At 46.6% G+C, this 19,568-nt stretch overlaps 1 protein-coding gene across 5 annotated transcripts in view; it reads left to right on the forward strand.

Moving 5' to 3' along the window:
- Positions 1–17,543: 17,543 nt before the first annotated feature.
- Positions 17,544–19,568, forward strand: part of TM6SF1 (transmembrane 6 superfamily member 1) — a 31,244-nt gene continuing 29,219 nt past the window's right edge. For 2 of the 5 annotated variants that reach the window (XM_048866394.2, XM_048866393.2), the window contains exon 1: positions 17,544–17,809. In XM_048866394.2, coding sequence (XP_048722351.1) covers positions 17,718–17,809 — 92 coding nt within the window. In that variant the 5' untranslated portion in view covers positions 17,544–17,717. Of the gene's footprint in view, positions 17,810–19,008; positions 19,303–19,507; positions 19,555–19,568 lie in introns of those variants that run through there. The other 3 variants (XM_075133135.1, XM_048866392.2, XM_048866395.2) reach the window with 3 other exon arrangements.

Here is a 19,568-nt window from a genome sequence, read left to right on the forward strand (position 1 = left end):
GGCGCTACTGCGCATGCCGCGCCAGCGATGTGCGCGTGCCCGGTGCGATCGGCTGAAGGCCTTGCCCTGACGCTGCCCTTCCTTGCCTTCACGAGCTGCTGTGGGAGCTGCGAGGGAGCAGCATGGGTGCAGGGGCTAAAGGGGCAATAGAGGTGGCTGGAGGGAAAGGAGGGGGCAGACAGGCCACGTCAGGGACAGGGTGCAGGAGGGTGTTGAGCAGGGGGAGAGGGCTGCCCGGGGGTGGTAGAGGCGAGAGACCCCAGGAGAGAGAAGGGCACAGTGTGTAAAAGTTACTGTGTATGGGGTGAGCGCTGGGCAGTGGTGGCCAGGATAGGGCGCACCGGCGCAGGTGGCCGAGGGGCTGCGTTACTCACTGCATGGTGCATCCCAGCCAGGGCTTAAATGCAGTCAGAGCTGTTCCGAGCGGAGCTTTGGGGAATATTTTCAACCTTCCTGGAGGGTTTTTTTTTTTTTTTTTTTGGTAGTATGCTGGGGGCGGGGGCGCTCTGGGAAATACTCCATAAGAATTTAAGCCCCGATGTCAGCATTCCCTCTTTACAGCTGTGTGTGAAAGGCACAGTGTAGTGTAAAGCCCAGATGAGGCTGCCCTTCTCTATCTGAAACGATGCACTGAGGTGCTGAAAGAAACTTGATTCAGTGAAATATTTGACACACACCTCTCCTAATGTTGGAGAGGCTGATGGTAAGAAAGGGAAAAAGGAGTATACACCCACCCACCCACCATATAATAGAGCAGTTAAGGAAACAAAACGACTTCCTAGATTAAAAACAACTAGCATGGTCAGTAACATATAGACACCATGGAAAAACCTGGATAAGGATCAGGCTTGGGTAATATCACCACACGAATAAATACCTCACACACATCTGGTAGAGCCCTAATGTGATTACAGGTTATAGCCACCTAGAAAGTGAAATTCATAGAAATTAATTCTAGCCAATGTTCAGTAAAAAAAATATTTTATACTCATGTATGAATTAAGTTAAATGGTTTTTTGAATAACTAATAAATTAAAATGACTGTGATGTGGCTCTCCATATGCTTTATGGAAATATGCTTATGAATATGACATAACTGGAATATGCTTTATGCTAAATACCCCTTGTATGGTGCCATTAGAAAGCTTGTAATCTACTAAATTTGTGCTCATCCTATTTGTTTGCACGTATTATTTCTATTATTTCTGGAGTTAGGAGACTAAGATATAAACTTGTATCACTGATATAAACATATTAAGTGGAGGCCATTAAGCCCTGGTCTACACTAGGACTTTAGATCGAATTTAGCAGCGTTAAATCGATTTAAACCTGCACCCGTCCACACAATGAAGCCCTTTATTTCGACTTAAAGGGCTCTTAAAATCGATTTCCTTACTCCACCCCTGACAAGTGGATTAGCGCTTAAATCGACGTTGCCGGCTCGAATTTGGGGTACTGTGGACACAATTCGATGGTATTGGCCTCCGGGAGCTATCCCAGAGTGCTCCATTCTGACCGCTCTGGACAGCGCTCTCAACTCAGATGCACTGGCCAGGTAGACAGGAAAAGAACCGCGAACTTTTGAATCTCATTTCCTGTTTGGCCAGCGTGGCAAGCTGCAGGTGACCATGCAGAGCTCATCAGCAGAGGTGACCATGATGGAGTCCCAGAATCGCAAAAGAGCTCCAGCATGGACTGAACGGGAGGTACGGGATCTGATCGCTGTTTGGGGAGAGGAATCCGTGCTATCAGAACTCCGTTCCAGTTTTCGAAATGCCAAAACCTTTCTGAAAATCTCCCAGGGCATGAAGGACAGAGGCCATAACAGGGACCCGAAGCAGTGCCGCGTGAAACTGAAGGAGCTGAGGCAAGCCTACCAGAAAACCAGAGAGGCGAACGGCCGCTCTGGGTCAGAGCCCCAAACATGCCGCTTCTATGATGAGCTGCATGCCATTTTAGGGGGTTCAGCCACCACTACCCCAGCCGTGTTGTTTGACTCCTTCAATGGAGATGGAGGCAATACAGAAGTAGGTTTTGGGGACGAAGAAGATGATGAGGAGGAGGTTGTAGATAGCTCACAGCAAGCAAGCGGAGAAACCGGTTTTCCCGACAGCCAGGAACTGTTTCTCACCCTAGACCTGGAGCCAGTACCCCCCGAACCCACCCAAGGCTGCCTCCTGGACTCAGCAGGCGGAGAAGGGACCTCTGGTGAGTGTACCTTTTAAAATGCTATACATGGTTTAAAAGCAAGCATGTGAAAGGATTACTTTGCCCTGGCATTTGCGGTTCTGCCTTTGCAAAAGGTTTCTGGGGAGGGCAGCCTTATTTCGTCCTTCATGGTAGGACACTTTACCACTCCAGGCCAGCAACACGTACTGGGGAATCACTGTAGAACAAAGCATTGCAGTGTATGTTTGCTGGCATTCAACCAAAATCCGTTCACGCGGTGGGAGGAGGCAAAATGCGACCTTGTAACGAAAGCACATGTGCTATGTATGTAATGTTAACTTTCAAGGTTTACCCTGAAAGAGTGTAGCCACTGTTTTATAAAATGTGTCTTTTTAAATACCGCTGTCCCTTTTTTTTTCTCCACCAGCTGCATGTGTTTCAATGATCACAGGATCTTCTCCTTCCCAGAGGCTAGTGAAGCTTAGAAAGAAAAAAAAACGCACTCGCGATGAAATGTTCTCCGAGCTCATGCTGTCCTCCCACACTGACAGAGCACAGACGAATGCGTGGAGGCAAATAATGTCAGAGTGCAGGAAAGCACAAAATGACCGGGAGGAGAGGTGGAGGGCTGAAGAGAGTAAGTGGCGGGCTGAAGAGAGTAAGTGGCGGGCTGAAGACAGGGCTGAAGCTCAAAGGTGGCGGCAGCGTGATGAGAGGAGGCAGGATTCAATGCTGAGGCTGCTGCAGGACCAAACCAGTATGCTCCAGTGTATGGTTGAGCTGCAGCAAAGGCAGCTGGAGCACAGACTGCCACTGCAGCCCCTCTGTAACCAACCGCCCTCCTCCCCAAGTTCCATAGCCTCCACACCCAGACGCCCAAGAACACGGTGGGGAGGCCTCCGGCCAACCAGCCACTCCCCCACAGAGGATTGCCCAAAAAAAAGAAGGCTGTCATTCAATAAATTTTAAAGTTGTAAACTTTTAAAGTGCTGTGCTTAAAGTGCTGTGTGGCATTTTCCTTCCCTCCTCCACCACCCCTCCTGGGATACCTTGGTAGTCATCCCCCTATTTGTGTGATGAATGAATAACGAATGCATGACTGTGAAGCAGCAATGACTTTATTGGCTCTGCAAGCAATGATTAAAGGGAGGAGGGGAGGGTGGTTAGCTTACAGGGAAGTAGAGTGAACCAAGGGGCGGGGGGGTTCATCAAGGAGAAACAAACAGAACTTTTACACCGTAGCCTGGCCAGTCATGAAACTGTTTTTCAAAGCTTCTCTGATGCGTACCGCGCCCTCCTGTGCTCTTCTAACCGCCCTGGTGTCTGGCTGCGCGTAACCAGCAGCCAGGCGATTTGCCTCAACCTCCCACCCCGCCATAAACGTCTCCCCCTTACTCTCACAGATATTGTGGAGCACACAGCAAGCAGTAATAACAGTGGGAATATTGGTTTCGCTGAGGTCTAAGCGAGTCAATAAACTGCGCCAGCGCGCCTTTAAACGTCCAAATGCACATTCTACCACCATTCTGCACTTGCTCAGCCTGTAGTTGAACAGCTCCTGACCACTGTCCAGGCTGCCTGTGTACGGCTTCATGAGCCATGGCATTAAGGGGTAGGCTGGGTCCCCAAGGATACATATAGGCATTTCAACATCCCCAACAGTTATTTTCTGGTCTGGGAATAAAGTCCCTTCCTGCAGCTTTTGAAACAGACCAGAGTTCCTGAAGATGCGAGCATCATGCACCTTTCCCGGCCATCCCACGTTGATGTTGGTGAAACGTCCCTTGTGATCCACCAGAGCTTGCAGCACTATTGAAAAGTACCCCTTGCGGTTTATGTACTCGGCGGCTTGGTGCTCCGGTGCCAAGATAGGGATATGGGTTCCATCTATAGCCCCACCACAGTTAGGGAATCCCATTGCAGCAAAGCCATCCACTATGACCTGCACATTTCCCAGGGTCACTACCCTTGATATCAGCAGATCTTTGATTGCGTGGGCTACTTGCATCACAGCAGCCCCCACAGTAGATTTGCCCACTCCAAATTGATTCCCAACTGACCGGTAGCTGTCTGGCGTTGCAAGCTTCCACAGGGCTATCGCCACTCGCTTCTCAACTGTGAGGGCTGCTCTCATCTTGGTATTCATGCGCTTCAGGACAGGGGAAAGCAAGTCACAAAGTTCCATGAAAGTGCCCTTACGCATGCGAAAGTTTCGTAGCCACTGGGAATCGTCCCAGACCTGCAACACTATGCGGTCCCACCAGTCTGTGCTTGTTTCCCGAGCCCAGAATCGGCGTTCCACAGCATGAACCTGCCCCATTAGCACCATGATGCATGCATTGTCAGGGCCCATGCTTTCAGAGAAATCTGTGTCCATGTCCTGATCACTCACGGGACCGCGCTGACGTCGCCTCCTCGCCCGGTATCGCGTTGCCATGTTCTGGTGCTGCATATACTGCTGAATAATGCGTGTGGTGGTTAATGTGCTCCTAATTGCCAAAGTGAGCTGAGCGGGCTCCATGCTTGCCGTGGTATGGCGTCCGCACAGAAAAAAGGCGCGGAACGATTGTCTGCCGTTGCTCTGACGGAGGGAGGGGCGACTGACGACACGGCTTACAGGGTTGGCTTCAGGGAGCTAAAATCAACAAAGGGGGTGCCTGTACATCAAGGAGTATTTCAGGCAGGACTGCACGGAGGGTTCCAATAAGAAATGGTGCACCTAAGTTATCGTTGTTATTGGAACAAGGAGGTTAGCCTGGCCTCTGATTGATACATGGCTAGATTTACCTCGCTGCACCTTCTCTGTGAGTGACTGCAGTGTGACCTAGAGGAATGAGTCCCCTAGACAGGGGAGGAGGCAAATGAGTACAAAACAAATCTGGTCTATTTCTTGTTTTGACCCACTCCATCTATCTTTTACATCTTTGGCTGGCAGCAGACGGTGCAGAAGGACTGCATGCCATCCACATCTCATGGCTGCTTGGCAGAAGATGGTACAGTACGCCTGCTAGCCATCCCCATCTCTTGCCTGCCTGGCAGAAGATGGTGCAATACGACTGCTAGCAATCCTCATCTCTTGCCTGCCTGGCAGAAGATGGTACAGTACGACTGCTAGCAGTCCGTATCGCCTGCCTGCTCACCATAAGACGGTTCAATAGGACTGACTGCAGGACTAAAGAGAATGACCTGGTCAAGTCACTCCAAATTTAGTCCCTGCGCCCATGTCTGCCCAGGCGCTCCCAGCCGACGCGGCCAGGAGCACCTCGGACACGATGAGGACGACTACCAATCGTATTGCACCGTCTGCTGCCAGAAGGCAAGGGGTTGCTGCTACTGTGCAGCAAAGCCGTACCGCGTCTGCCAGCACCCAGGAGACATAGGGTGACGGTTACCTGAGCGGGCTCCATGCTTGCTGTGGTATGGCGTCTGCACAGGTAACTCAGGAAAAAAGGCGCGAAATGATTGTCTGCCCTTGCTTTCACGGGGGGAGGGAGGGAACGGGAGGCTGACGATATGTACCCAGAACCACCCGCGACAATGTTTTAGCCCCATCAGGCATTGGGATCTCAACCCAGAATTCCAATGGGCAGCGGAGACTGCGGGAACTGTGGGATAGCTACCCACAGTGCAACGCTCCGGAAGTCGACGCTTGCCTCGGTACTGTGGAAGCGCTCCGCCGAGTTAATGCACTTAATGCACTTAGAGCATTTACTGTGGGGACACACACACTCGAATTTATAAAACCGATTTCTAAAAAACCGACTTCTATAAATTCGACCTTATTCCGTAGTGTAGACATACCCTAAGGGTGCTTAGTTAGTGTATGACTCCTGCAATTGGGCACGTGTCCTGTCTTCTGGAGGGAAATACTCAAAATATCACCTTAAATAATAAGAGGGAAAAGCACAACTGCACAAAGTGTACAGAGTTGTGATAGCTATAGAAAGTATAACATAATACACATGGGACTGAAAAACTCATATTTACAGTTTAATAATTTTAAGATAAATATTTTTGCAGTTTATTGAAATTCTGCAGTTGAAATATAAATCAATGTTTACCACATTAATATTTTAATGTACCTGTGACAAGCAACATAAAACTTTAAGTTTAATAACTATTTTACTTAAAATATATTGCATATGTGCAGTTTTGAAATAATGAAATAGAAATGATTATGCACTTCTGAAATTAAAATTCAGTGAATACAGCTGAGGGTTGCAAATTTTGGCACTGAAGCTACCATCCAACAGGATCTGAAACGCCTGGATCAGCGATGTGGAAAGATGAGGTGCAGCAAATTCTGAAACAAAGACCACCTCCTTTTTAATTTACTACTCCTATGCCTATGAAAAAGGGAATGCACGTTTTGATTGGGAGACAAAAAATGGTACACTCTCAGTGTCAATTTCTGATGTCATGTGCTCACGGTACTCTAGTGCAGCCACACGCCACAATGCAGCTGTAATGGACAGGAAGGCGAGGGGTAATTATATTCTGCCTACCTACCATTCCCCACATAAATTCAGTTAGATAAAATGTCCTTTACAACATGCCCAACTAGAAAGTTGTATATCAGTAAGACTATGGAAGAAATTGTTCGGAAGAAACTATATTAATTCAAGATCATTAGCACAATAGTCTGGCAGAGAAGTATCAGGTGAGAAATAACCTGGATCCTTTTGCCATCTGCTGGAGTTTTGCTGTAGTACAACAGCAATCTTAAATTACTTGTGGCACCTTAGAGACTAACCAATTTATTTGAGCATAAGCTTTCGTGAGCTACAGCTCACTTCATCGGATGCATACGAAAGCTTACGCTCTAAGCTGGTTAGTCTCTAAGGTGCCACGAGTACTCCTTTTCTTTTTGCAAATACAGACTAACACGGCTGTTACTCTGAAACCTTAAATTACTTGTGGCACTTGATGCCATTTATCATCTCTCATGGCTTGGCAGGCTTTGTGGAAGCATGTGCCTATCAGAGGAAAATAATATGTCACCGTCCTGTGTGCAGGTTTATAATTAGGACAAAACTAAGACAGAGAAATAATGGACTATTTCAGTGAACAGAAGACCCTAGAAAAGGCAGAGGCAATTTCAATGTGATAGGCAAAAGCAGGAAAGGACACAACAAGGAGAAACAGCATAGCAGTCACTGGCCAGAAGTAGCACTGGGCAGGGGATCTATTTTCAAAATGCATTCACTCTACTCACTTAAGAGAATACAGCTAGAGAAATCATCACCTCTATGCTTCTCCTGATCTGTGGTGCAGCTGGATGGACATGGATGTACACAGGTCCCCAGCGACACTTAGAGTAGTGGTAGGGCTGTAATGCAACTTTTAACAGGAGTATGCCCCTCACCACTATCCCACTCCATCCCACCAGAATGATTCTAGTGGAACTGAAGGCACCAATGCTGTGCCCTTATTTGACAATTCATTTGTGGGAGTCAAGAGCCAGATTTAAAGGAGGAAAAGGAGTCAGTTGCCATGGAGAGATGGTACAAACCATGAAGAGAAAGAAAGAAGCTGCAAATGAGAGCAATGAGGCTATATAGGAGACCAAACTTTATTTTCCATGGATGCTTTTTCAAATCAACAGGCGATCTGGGCATCACTGGGGGGAGAGGTTATGGGCATTTTTATTTTCCCCTCTTCCCTTATAAAAAGAAAATAACCTAAAATTCACCAGAGCCCCTGCAAAACTGTCTATCAGCTGGGGGCCCTAGCAGCCTCCAGACTTCCTGCTTATTAAAATAATTCTCCCTGGTAAAATGTATGCAAATTGCCAGTTATGCACCAGGAAGAGAGGAGAAAGGAGTGGGGAGGAGAAGAGAAAGCAAAGATAAGGCAGTGAACTAGGGTAAAGGAGAGACAGAGGGAAAGGAGAGAAAAATGGGGCTAGAAGATAGAGAAGCATAGACAAGGTGGGTAACTGCAGAGAGAGAGAGAGAAGGATGTGCAGGAGAGACAGAAGGGAAAATAACTTTGAGACAAACACAGAAGGAAAGAAAATTGATAGAGAAAAAGAGAAGGGAGAAAGGAATGAGAATGAAAATAAAATCACAAAAATACACGGGAGACAACAAAGGAAAAGAGACATAGAAAGGGAGAGAAAACATAGGTATATGCAGCAGCAATCCACAGGGCTAAGAAAGAAAACTGTTATCACAGCTGTCTTTGTCAAACTTGGCTTTCCTGTATGTGAACACAGAGGATCAGACATTTGTTTTACCGTGTAATCTTTGTGCCAGCTCCCTGGTTCAAAAATGTTGGCCAGTTTTCTTTGGCGGTAGCAGCATGTGGATCACAGCCATTTTTAAAGGTGATGTCATGGGATTGTACTTATCCTGCACAAATCAGAAATAACACACAACACACTTCCCAAAAGGGGTACAAGTAAATGTTACTAAACCCTTTTCTGTTCTTTGCTTTCTTAGTACACTCAGTTTCTATCTAGGAAGTGCAACATAAATTAATAAAGAGGAAAGTGTTTATATGAAACATACAGTATTAATTGACCAAGAGCAACTTTTCATTTGATTTCATTATGTATATGGAATGGCTCAGCTACAGATAAAAGATTACAAAATTCATATGGATGAGAAGGTTTTGCTGATCAGTAGCAAGCACTACAGAAGGTCAAAGTGTGGCAGAGCATTTGAGATACAAGCTTCTGAAGTTTGCACAATAGCTTAAGCCAGCACAGGCTGACCATGGTGCCTTTCTTGTTTAAGAAACCATTGGGAGTAGGCGTGACATTCCCCTGCTGTTATCTGGACTGGTGATGCACTAGGTCACTCCAGTCCTCGACTTTGGGAGCCAGCCTTACCCTGCTCTGCTGTGAGAACCCCCACTCCTGGGCTGTTCACTCACAGCCTCTAGCATGTAAGCTGCTTCCAGCACATGAGTGAGCACTTTTGGCCAGCCGCTGCTTGGATTGTGCAACCAAATTACACTGACAATATCTCTGGTCCCAGACACAATCCTAGGAACCTCCGTCTTGCATTGTCCGGTTATGCACGCTGGACGATGCAAGCTTATTTGAGTTCATGAATTTAACAAAGAAATTGATATGTACCAGGCTTGTTATCCCAAGGGGAGTCTCTGACATGCATCAAACCAAATGCACTGCTTCAGGTAGAATAAACAAACAAATTTATTAACTACAAAAGATAGATTTTAAGTGATTATAAGTCAAAGCACAACAAGTCAGATTTGGTCAAATGAAATAAAAGAAAAACTCTGTTCCTGGAGAGTTTTGCCTGGGTTTGTTTTAAGCCATGAGGACACATTTTCAGCCTCATAACCTATGAAATTACAACCTATAACATTATTATAACAACAATACTCAGTGCATCATGAGCTTTCCGAAGACACCCAACATGACAAACTTTGCATTGGATACCACACAATCATATTATTAGGATGAACATGGGGGTGCAGGGTGTTCCCCTGAGATACAGAGTGTCACAGTAGGACTTTCCCATGATGGGTTTTCCTTTGAATCCTGTCAGGGTTGGGGTGAAGGAGGAGGTCTATTTGCACATGATACAGAAGAAGCAGAAATTCAGCTCTCATGCCTCACAGATTCCTGAGATAAGCACGATTCTTGGGGATCTACCAGAAGCACAAAGATGTCTGCCAAGTGGCCTTGTTCTACTTTACTGGCAGGGCAAGGCCAGCTCTTTAACTGAGATCTCAGAAGGTTTCTGCTGAAACAGGGTATTGTTTTCAGCCATTTGTTCCTGGAATTATTTCATTCTTCTCTCTTACGGATCTTGTCAGCTCCTCATTTTCCCCACAAGGGTTCAATTTTGTGTGCATGTACTCAGTCAATGTTTGCTGTTCTGATGCGAGTTTTGGAACTGGCACATATTTTTTAAATTATTACAGATTGTTCCGATAAGCAGTCAGCATCCTTTCCCCACTACCAAAACAGAGAGAATGCTTCATAGCAAATAATGTATTTGTAGCTTATTGTGCTCCCTGGTTAGGAATAATAATAATAAACCTAGCTTTAATATTGTGTTGTTCATCAGTAGAGCTGAAAGAACTTTACAAAAGAGGTCAGTATAATTGCAAAGGAGGTCAGTATCTGGAACCATTTGATGGAGTCCTTTCCTTTTCATATTCAGTTTGATGCTGATAAACATTCATGTATCTGATGGATGTGATTGTTGTAACTGGCAAAGGAAGACACTCATGTTGCCACCGTCACAACTCCTATGTTACACAATTTCCACAAATTGTGAGTTTACAATAACAATAATTTTAAAAAATGATAAAGTTATCCCTTCCTTTAGAACTCTTTGTGTGTCCTCTCTTCTCTTAGGCACTGCTCTTCCACAAGAGTCCAGGCAGGCAACCCCCTGCAGCTGCATGGAGCCTAGATTAATTAGTGGAATTCTAAGACTTCTGCTTGTCAAGAGACAAACACAGAATCAGGGCCTGAGATTCACAGCTCTTAGGGGCAGGGACTGACTTTATCTTTGTGTTTTGAAGAACCCCAAGCACAGTGTCAGTACAAAAAGTTAATTGTGGTTAGATATGTAGGTCACGTGGTATGTATCTGTTCCCTTCCCATCTTGGATGAGTGTAGTTCTGAGACTCTGGTTTTCAGTGAGAATACTCATGTTTACAATTTTAAAGTTTACTTACCATAAATATGTTCTAATGTTTGCTTCAAATCCATGGATCATTGATATTCAGTTTAACAATGAAATGGACTTTTATCATTGTTTGCTTCTTCTTTGCATGTTGCTCCTGTGTTACTGAGTACAACTGGAGGGCTAGGTGGCACAAACAGCATACACAACAAGCAACTGTGAATTATGGGGCTGTAATTCCATTGAGAGGTTTTGGTGATACCACTAAACTGGAAAATGAAATTCAATTGGCTTGTGAGCCAACAGAATCCTGAAAGATTGAATTACAGCCCTGTAAAATTTACCAAAATGTGTCTACAGGACCAAATCCTGATCTCATTGAAATTAATGATACTTTTGTCACTGGCTTAAATGGGATCAAATGTTGGCCTCTAATGCATGGATCGAGCAAGTGACAGTCTTGCATAGGCTGTCTCTATGCAAACTATGAGCTTCTATCTATGTTTTCTGCTGCTAGTTACTCACTACTGTTGGAGTTTCAGGCACACCCCTGAATATGATGGTGGATTCTTGGAAGTCATCAATTTATGAGATGTCTTTTGGTTCACATTGTGCACTACATGTTACAGTGAGCTAATGGTCTTTCACAACACCTCTGAAGTCTTTGGATCATATGCTTATGAAAATAAGTTTAGAGTCTGGATTTTTAGCCCCATTTGTCCAAATCACAAAAACATCATGCTGTTCTTATTTACATTATAGTAGCACTTAGATGCCACTACCAAAATCAGGGCCTTGAGATTTATAATAGATGTATATATAGTACCTAGCACAGAGACAGTCCATGTCCCAAAGAGTTTACAATCTAAAAGGCAAACAAAATAGATGCACAGACAAGTGAAGTGAGGTACCCAAAGGTCCACAGCAGGACATTGGCAGAGCTGGAAACAGAACACAGGTCTCCTGACTCTCGGTGCAATGTCACATTGCCTCTCCAAAAACTGGTGCTCCATTTGACAGGATTTACAACATCGCATGATTTTGTGCAATGTATGGTTCCCAGTCACTAGAGCTTCAGCAGTGGAATAGGTTGGATTCAGGACAGTTATAGGTCCACAATGAGGTGTGTAGGGAATCTTATGAATCACTTTGCTTATTCTTATCATCTGCATATTCTCATCTGCTTGCTTTCATGATCAACAAAGGGCCAAATACTAAGATAATTTCCTCCCCTCCCGCCACACACACACGCTATTGTGCAGCATTGATGTGCAAAGTCAAACAGTTATTGTGTAGCATCCACAAGTGGTGGCATTCCAACTGCTAATGATAAAGTTCCTATTTATTTATTAATCAAATATAATTTTGCAACATTAAAATGACAAATTTCAATGCATAAGTGACAAGAAATAGAAAGATTACAATTCTCATGGCAACAATAACTCACCAACATTGCACATATATAATATTCTGAGTACGAGTTAGACTGTTAAATGGACTGTAAACCTACCTTCATTTATACCGTAAATGTTGTTATTGCACGTGTCACCAGGTGGCACTATTACACATAGTCTTCAAAGAAAACCTGGATTTGTGCTGGAAATGGCCCACCTGTTGATCACTTTAGATAAGCTATTACCAGCAGGACAGTGGGGTGGGAGGAGGTATTGTTTCATATTCTCTGTGTGTATATAAAGTCTGCTGCAGTTTCCATGGTATACATCTGATGAAGTGAGCTGTAGCTCACGAAAGCTCATGCTCAAATAAATTGGTTAGTCTCTAAGGTGCCACAAGTACTCCTTTTCTTTTTGCGAATACAGACTAACACGGCTGTTCCTCTGAAACCTCTTCAAAGTTTGTTTTCTTCATGTGCAAGCAAGTTCTTAAATCTTGGAAGAAATGTGGGTGCCTGTGTTAATTTAGGGGTATAGAAGGTTCTGGGCAGAGTTTGCTGAGTGAGTGGCAAGAAAGTAATTGCTTTCTGCCTTGGTCTCTGATTAGAGCCAAACCTTGAGGCAAAGTTGCTCCCTGAGAGATGGTCAGGGGTGTAAAAGAAAGGATTGCCAGTATCTCTGTTCTAGGATTAGTGCATATAGTGTAAATAAAGCTAATTACACTTGGACTATGCCCAAACTGTATGTCATTGATTTCTCCTGCACTGAGAAGTCAACCTGCAAGACCCTTGACATCTGCTACTGCTTGGCAGAGGGAAAACGTTGTCAGAATGAGACAAGTGGTTGGAAAAAGAGGCAATAGTATATAGAGTATATGCAATGTCACTGAGTTGTGGGAGCATATATAACAGGGGATACAGTGAATGGTATTCTCTCTGTTTTGACTGAACAAGGAGGCAGGACATTTTGGGAAGGGATGGTATATTGGAATCAGAAGGTTCTGTGGCTGGCGGGAATGACCCTGGAGAGCCTCTCTAAAGCAAAGGCTGGGATGCTGAAATCTTTGAATGGTCTCTGCCTGTTAGGCATGACATCTGGAGGCCCCTTTGAGAGGAGAATGGGTGGAATGTTGGAGGCAGAAGGTTCTTTGACCATGGGAAATGACAAGTGGAGCTCTTTTAATAGTAGAAGGAATGCAGTATTGGAAAGGGGGAAAGCTCAATGGCAATAGGTCCTGTAACTGGAGACGGGCTGGATTGTTTGAAGCTGCTGGTTTGATGGTGGTTGAGAAGTCAGTTGGAGTTCCCAATAACAGGAGAAGGGATGGAATTCCCACTTCTCCACTCCTTTCATCACTTTCATTCTTATCTCCATGCATTCATCTCCGCCACCCCTCTATACCTAGAGTTTATTTCCAACTCCACTGTGCCAGGTACCCACTCTCTTTTTTGAAATCCAAAATGAAAACTCATGTCTTCTGTGAAGGCCACAAACACTAATCCAGATCAGTAAAATGCTGCCACCTTCCCATATATAAATGAATGTCAAATCCCTACTTTAAGACAGAACCTTCATGATCTCACGCAGGGTGTGGCTGAATTGGTTGTCTGACTATACAAACTGCAAGCATCTCAGGGCTTGTGTATAATACTGAGCACATTTTTGAGTATTGGCAAATAATAATTAATAGTAATGATCACAATCTTGTGGAGTGATAGGGCATATAGGGGAAAGGGAGAAGTATCAGTGAAATGTGCACAGTAGAGGATGGAATTGGGAGCCAGTAAGCTGGCTGGAAGACATGCAAAGAGAAATAGAGATGGAGACTCTGTTAGCAACGAGGACAAGACTTGTCTGGGGTCACAAGAAGCTGTGTAAAACATTAGATCATTGCTGTCCCTCACAGCCGCACACACATATTGTTGAGCACATGCAAGAGAATGGAATGGGCCATGATGAAGAATAACTGAGCACTATTATGGTAGCGGAGAAGAAGACAGCCTCACTGGAGCCTGCCTATACTCACCTCACATAAACTTTGTTATGGTTTGGTGTAATCTCAGTCCTGCTGTTCCCCATTACAGCTGTTCATAATAGGTAAGGAGGATTTTCCAGGGAAGACAAGCAGAGTTACTGCCACAGGAGATCTGCTGGAAGAGGCTACCTTGGAAGATGTATTGATTCAGAGCCTCTCGTGGGTTCCTGGATCCTGTTTCCCTGGGCAGCCCTTCTGTAACTGTATTGTGCAGCCCCAGCTGAGTGGAGCTGTGGCCAGTCTGGGTTACTGCAGCCACACTGTGGGAGGATTTTCTGCTACTAGACAGAGACAGGCAGTGAAACTGCTCCCTACTCTTTAGTGGATATTTGCTCACCACACTGTTTGCCATGATTGGGACTTTCTGCTCAAGGGCTGGAAGAGGGCTGGAACAGCAAGGGGTGTTCCATGACAGTATTAAGCTGCCTTGGCAGAGCAGTGATGGGAACTCTTGCCTGCACTGAATCTGGCTCGAGCCCATCCACCAAAATTCACACAATTTAAAATAAAAAAGTTATAGATTGATTTATTTGTACATGATGGTGAAAGCCAAAGAAATTCTTCTCACCCTCAAAAAGTTATCTGTTCTCTGGCCCTAAATGGTCAACAGCTTAAGAGCATAAGAACCTAAGAATAGGCATACTGGGTCAGACCAATGGTCCATCTAGCCCAGTATCCTGTCTTCTGACAGTGGCCAATGCCAGATGCTTCAGAGGAAATGAACAGGATAGAGCAATTATCGAGTGATCTGTCCCCTTGTTGTCTAGTCCCAGCTTCTGGCAATCAGAGGTTTAAAGACACCCAGAGCATGCAGTTGCGTCCATGACCCTCTTGACTAATAGCCATTGATGGACCTATCCTCCATGAACATATCTAATTCTTTTTTTGAAACCAGTTATATCTTTGGACTTTACAACATCCCTTGGCAATGAGTTCCACAGGTTGACTGTGCATTGTGTGAAGTACTTCCTTATGTTTGTTTTAAACCTGCTGCCTATTAATTTCATTGGATGACACCTCATTCTTGTGTTTTGTGAAGGGGTAATTAACACTTTCTTATTCACTTTCTCCACATCATTCATGATTTTATAGACCTTTATCATATCCCTCTTTAGTTGTCTCTTTTCCAAATTGAACACTCCCAGTCTTTTTTAATCACTCCTCATATGAAAGCTGTTTCATAACCCTAATCATTTTTGTTGCCCTTCTCTCTACTTTTTCCTGTTCGAATAGGTCTTTTTGAGATGTGGTTACCAGCACACAGTATTCAAGGTGTGGGCATACCATGGACTTATATAAAGTTATTATGATATTTACTGTCTTATTTTCTATCTTTTTCTTCATGGTTCCTAATATTCTGCTAACTTTCTTGACAGCCACTGCACATTGAGCAGATGTTTTCAGAGAATTATCCACGATGACTCCAAGATCTCTTTTTTGAGTGGTAACAGCTAATTTAGACCCCATCATATTGTACGCATAGTTGGGATTATGTTTCCCAATGTGCATTACTTTGCCTTTATCAACACTGAATTTCATGTGCCACTTTGTTGCCGAGTCACCAACTTTTGTAAGATCCCGTTGTAAGTCTTGACAGTCAGATTTGGACTTAACTATCTTTAGTAATTTTGTATCATCTGCAAACTTTGACACCTTACTGTCTATCCCTTTTTCTAGATAATTTATAACTATGTTGAACAACACTGGTTCCAGTACAGATCCTTGGTGTACCTCCCTCCCTCCACTGTGAAAACTGACCATTTATTTCTACTCTTTGTTTCCTTTCTTTTAACCAGTTACTGATCCATGACAAGACCTTGCCTCTTATCCCACGACTGCTTACTTTGCTTAAGAACTTTTGGTGAGGGACCTTAGGCCATAATATTTTCCTTTGAACAGTTAATTTGCTATATATGTTATCACTCACCCTTTACCTTGGTTTGCAGCTTTGAGAGCTTTTATGTGGCTGAAGTTTCTCATGCTTGTACAAGTATTTTCTGGCTTATGCATTACTTTATTTTGGGACAAACTAAATATATTTCATTTAAAACAAGTTTTCCACACTTAAAGGGAAAGTATCAGGTTATAAAACAATTCTAAATATAAATTTCCATATCTATTTTGCCTAATAAAATGGTTGATTGCTAAAGCATAAAGAATTTTAGAACTCTCATTTACTTTTCACCATTCTTGCCATTTGTTGAACATAAGAATTGTCAGACTGGATCAGACCAGTAGCCAATCTAGTCACTTATCCTCTTACCAACATGGCTGCTTCAGAGGAAAATGCAGAAAATCCTGCATGATACAGTTATGAAATAACCTACTCACAGGAAAAGTTTCCTCCTTATCCCATTACTAGCGATTGCTATATATCCTGAAATATGAGGATTTATAGATCTCTTCAAAACAAAACACCCCCTCCCCAAGAATTTTGGGTTTGGTTTTTTTTATCCTTGCTATTATAACTCTGGTTATAATCTATATAACCTTCCCATGATCCCTTCTTGAATCCTGAGAAGCTCTTGGCTTCAATGACTTCTAGTGGCAATGAGTTCCACAGGCTAAATGTCCCCTGGACAGAATATTCCTTACCAGTTTTAATTATGCCGCCTTTCAATATAATTGCCTAGTCCCTTTGACTTTGTGTGCTTCACTCAACTTGCTGGAAGAAGACAGACAAGTCGGTTTCACTTTTGTTTCTAGTCCAGTCAGAGAGCTTGCTTGTGGGTTTCGTGTATTCAGCGCTACAACGAGAATACTGCTGAAGTCCAAGCCCAAGTCTGGTTTTACTCACATTTTGTTTAAAAAAAAAAGTGAAAAGATTGCTATACCTATTGTTACAAACATGGGGAGAAAGGGGAAGACGGCTCTGTTCTAAGTGGCTCTATCTCTCTTTAACCACTGCAGCTGGAACAACTGCCTTGCACGCTCACTGTCCCGTTGGGGACGCCTTGCTCCAGTCCACTGAGCTAATAACGCCCCGCAGTAGTTTGCAAGGACAGCTAGCCTGGGACGATAAAGACAAGTGACTTTTCCAGGCTTCCCCGTCCCGATCCCCCAGAGCCCGGCCTCCCTGCCGTCTGGGACCATGTGCCGCCGCAGGGGGTGATGACTGGCTCTTGGCTCGCTCGGGCCAGCCAGGCCACAATAGCTCTCATGCCGCTGGCTGCGGGCGGAGGGAGGGGAGAGGTCCCGGGCGGGCGGCTGTGGAATGAAGCGAGGCAGCCGCAGTTGTCAGTCCCGTCACTGCTGCTGGAAGAACAACGGGGGGCTCCGGTTTCTGCCGCGGGGGGGCGGAGGGAGCGGGGGGGGGGGGCGCGTTAACCTTTGCGGCGCGCAGCCTGCCAGCGACGCGGGGGATGAGCGCGGCAGCCGGGCTGAGCCGCGGAAGGCAGGTCTAAGGGGCAGAGAGCGGCGCTCGGGCGGGGAGAACCGCTGAGCCGGGCCAGTGTCTCCGACCATGCCAAGCGCCCTGTGAGCGGAGCAGCTGCGACCGCTGCTGGGATGAGCGCCTCGGCTGCCACCGGGGTCTTCGTCCTGTCCCTCACCGCCATCCCCGTCACGTACCTCTTCAACTTCCTAGCCGCCAGCAGCAGGTGAGCCGGGGGGGGGGTCTCCTGCGCCCGGGCTGGGCTGGGTAGGGGGAGCCGAGCGCCCGCGGGGGCCAGGGCAGGGCGCGCTCCCAGGCTGCTCACTGCGTAGCGTATTTTTAGAAGCTGGGCAGGGGAAGGACAAATGTGGACCCGAGAGAGGTACAACAATAGCCAGCGCCAAGGGAGTGGGCGGGCGAGGCCGCAGGGGCTGGGAGCTGAGGCCCCGCGGGGCGGGGAGCGGAGGCCAGGAGGGTTGGAGGCTGAGAGCTTGGGGGTGGAGGGTGGGGTTAAGGGGGGACCTCGCCAAGTGATTTAGGCGGGAAATGGGGGCAAAAGGCTGAGAGCGGGGATCTGGGCTTGGGGAGCTGAACACTAGAGCCGGGCTCCAGGGTGTGGGGCTGGGGTGCTGGAGCAAGGCGTTGTCCTGGGTTGGGGCAAAATATCTCAGGTAAAGCGATGAGATTAAACAAGAGGCATGGAAGGACATAGAGATCCTATATCAAGTTCTCACCTGTCAGCACCCTGGCTGTGGAAAGGGGTGGAGGAGAGATCGTGGGTGGAATTCCCTTTGGAAACTGCAGATCCAAACCCAGCCCCAGTAAGTTCTTAATGGGTTTTTGTGCCCAGCCACAAAAATCCTTCAGGGTTTTCCCTTTCAAAACTGTGGAAGTCCCCACATCACTGGATCATTCATAGTCAGTTCCAGAGTCATCAGAGCCTAAGGTCACCATCATGCCCCCAAAGAAGTCACTTAAGGTTTTGCTATTGACATCAGTGGGTGAAGAATCAGGCCCTAAGTCTTACTGCATGGGAGTAGTTTCAATTTTTCTGTACCTCACCCTCCAAACAGGGCCGGTGTAACCACTAGGGCGCCAAGATTTGGGGGCGCTAAAAAGCAGTGCTCCCACATTTTTTTTTTACACTATTGCTTAGGGGCAGGTACCTGTCAGTCTCCAGCGCTCGGGCCGTGCCAGGGCCAGCAGCCTCTTCACCTCGGAGTCTCCCCCGCTTGCCCGGGGGCCACTCCTTCTCTCAGGCTTCCCGGCTGCTGCCGCCGCAGCCGCCCGGGAGGACGTGAGCCGGGGGCGCCGCAGTGGAGGAGACGCAAGGGGCCGGGCTCAGCTGGGGCCCCGCACCTGGCGGCCGAGAGCAGCAGGAACCGGGCGCCGCTCGGGAGGAGCCAGGTGGCCCGAGCCCAGTGTGGCGGCAGCCTCCGCAGCAGCAGGGGCAGGCGGGGAGCACAGGCGCCCTGGGTTCGGGCCACCCGGCTCCCCCTGAGCGGCGCCCGGTTCCTGCTGCTCTCGGCCGCCAGGTGCGGGGCCCAAGCCGAGCCCGGCCCCTTGCGTCTCCTCCACCGCGGCGCTCCCCACCCGCGTCCTCCCGGGCGGCCGCGACCAGGAAGCCTGAGAGGAGGAGTGACCCCCAGGCAAGCGGCGGAGATTCTGAGGTGAAGAGGCTGCTGGCCCTGGCGCTGCCCGAGTGCTGGAGACTGACAGGTACCTGCCCCTGCCCCATCCTGGTACCACCTGCCCCCCAGCCCAGTGAGTGTTATCTGCCCCACCAGCCTCAGTCCCCTGCCCCATACTGTCAGACACCCCAAGCTCACTGTTACACCAGCACCCCTGGGCAAAGGGCCCCCTGACCTTCACAGCTGTCATCGCAGGCCTGACAAACTCACTGCACCCCACACGTTTCTTACAGGGCACCTACCTACAAAGAGGAATGTGGAAGGGATCCACACAAGGCTGGTAACTTGTCAAGA

The sequence above is a fragment of the Caretta caretta genome, chromosome 10, assembly GCF_965140235.1.
Source record: "Caretta caretta isolate rCarCar2 chromosome 10, rCarCar1.hap1, whole genome shotgun sequence".
Taxonomy (NCBI): Eukaryota; Metazoa; Chordata; order Testudines; family Cheloniidae; genus Caretta; species Caretta caretta.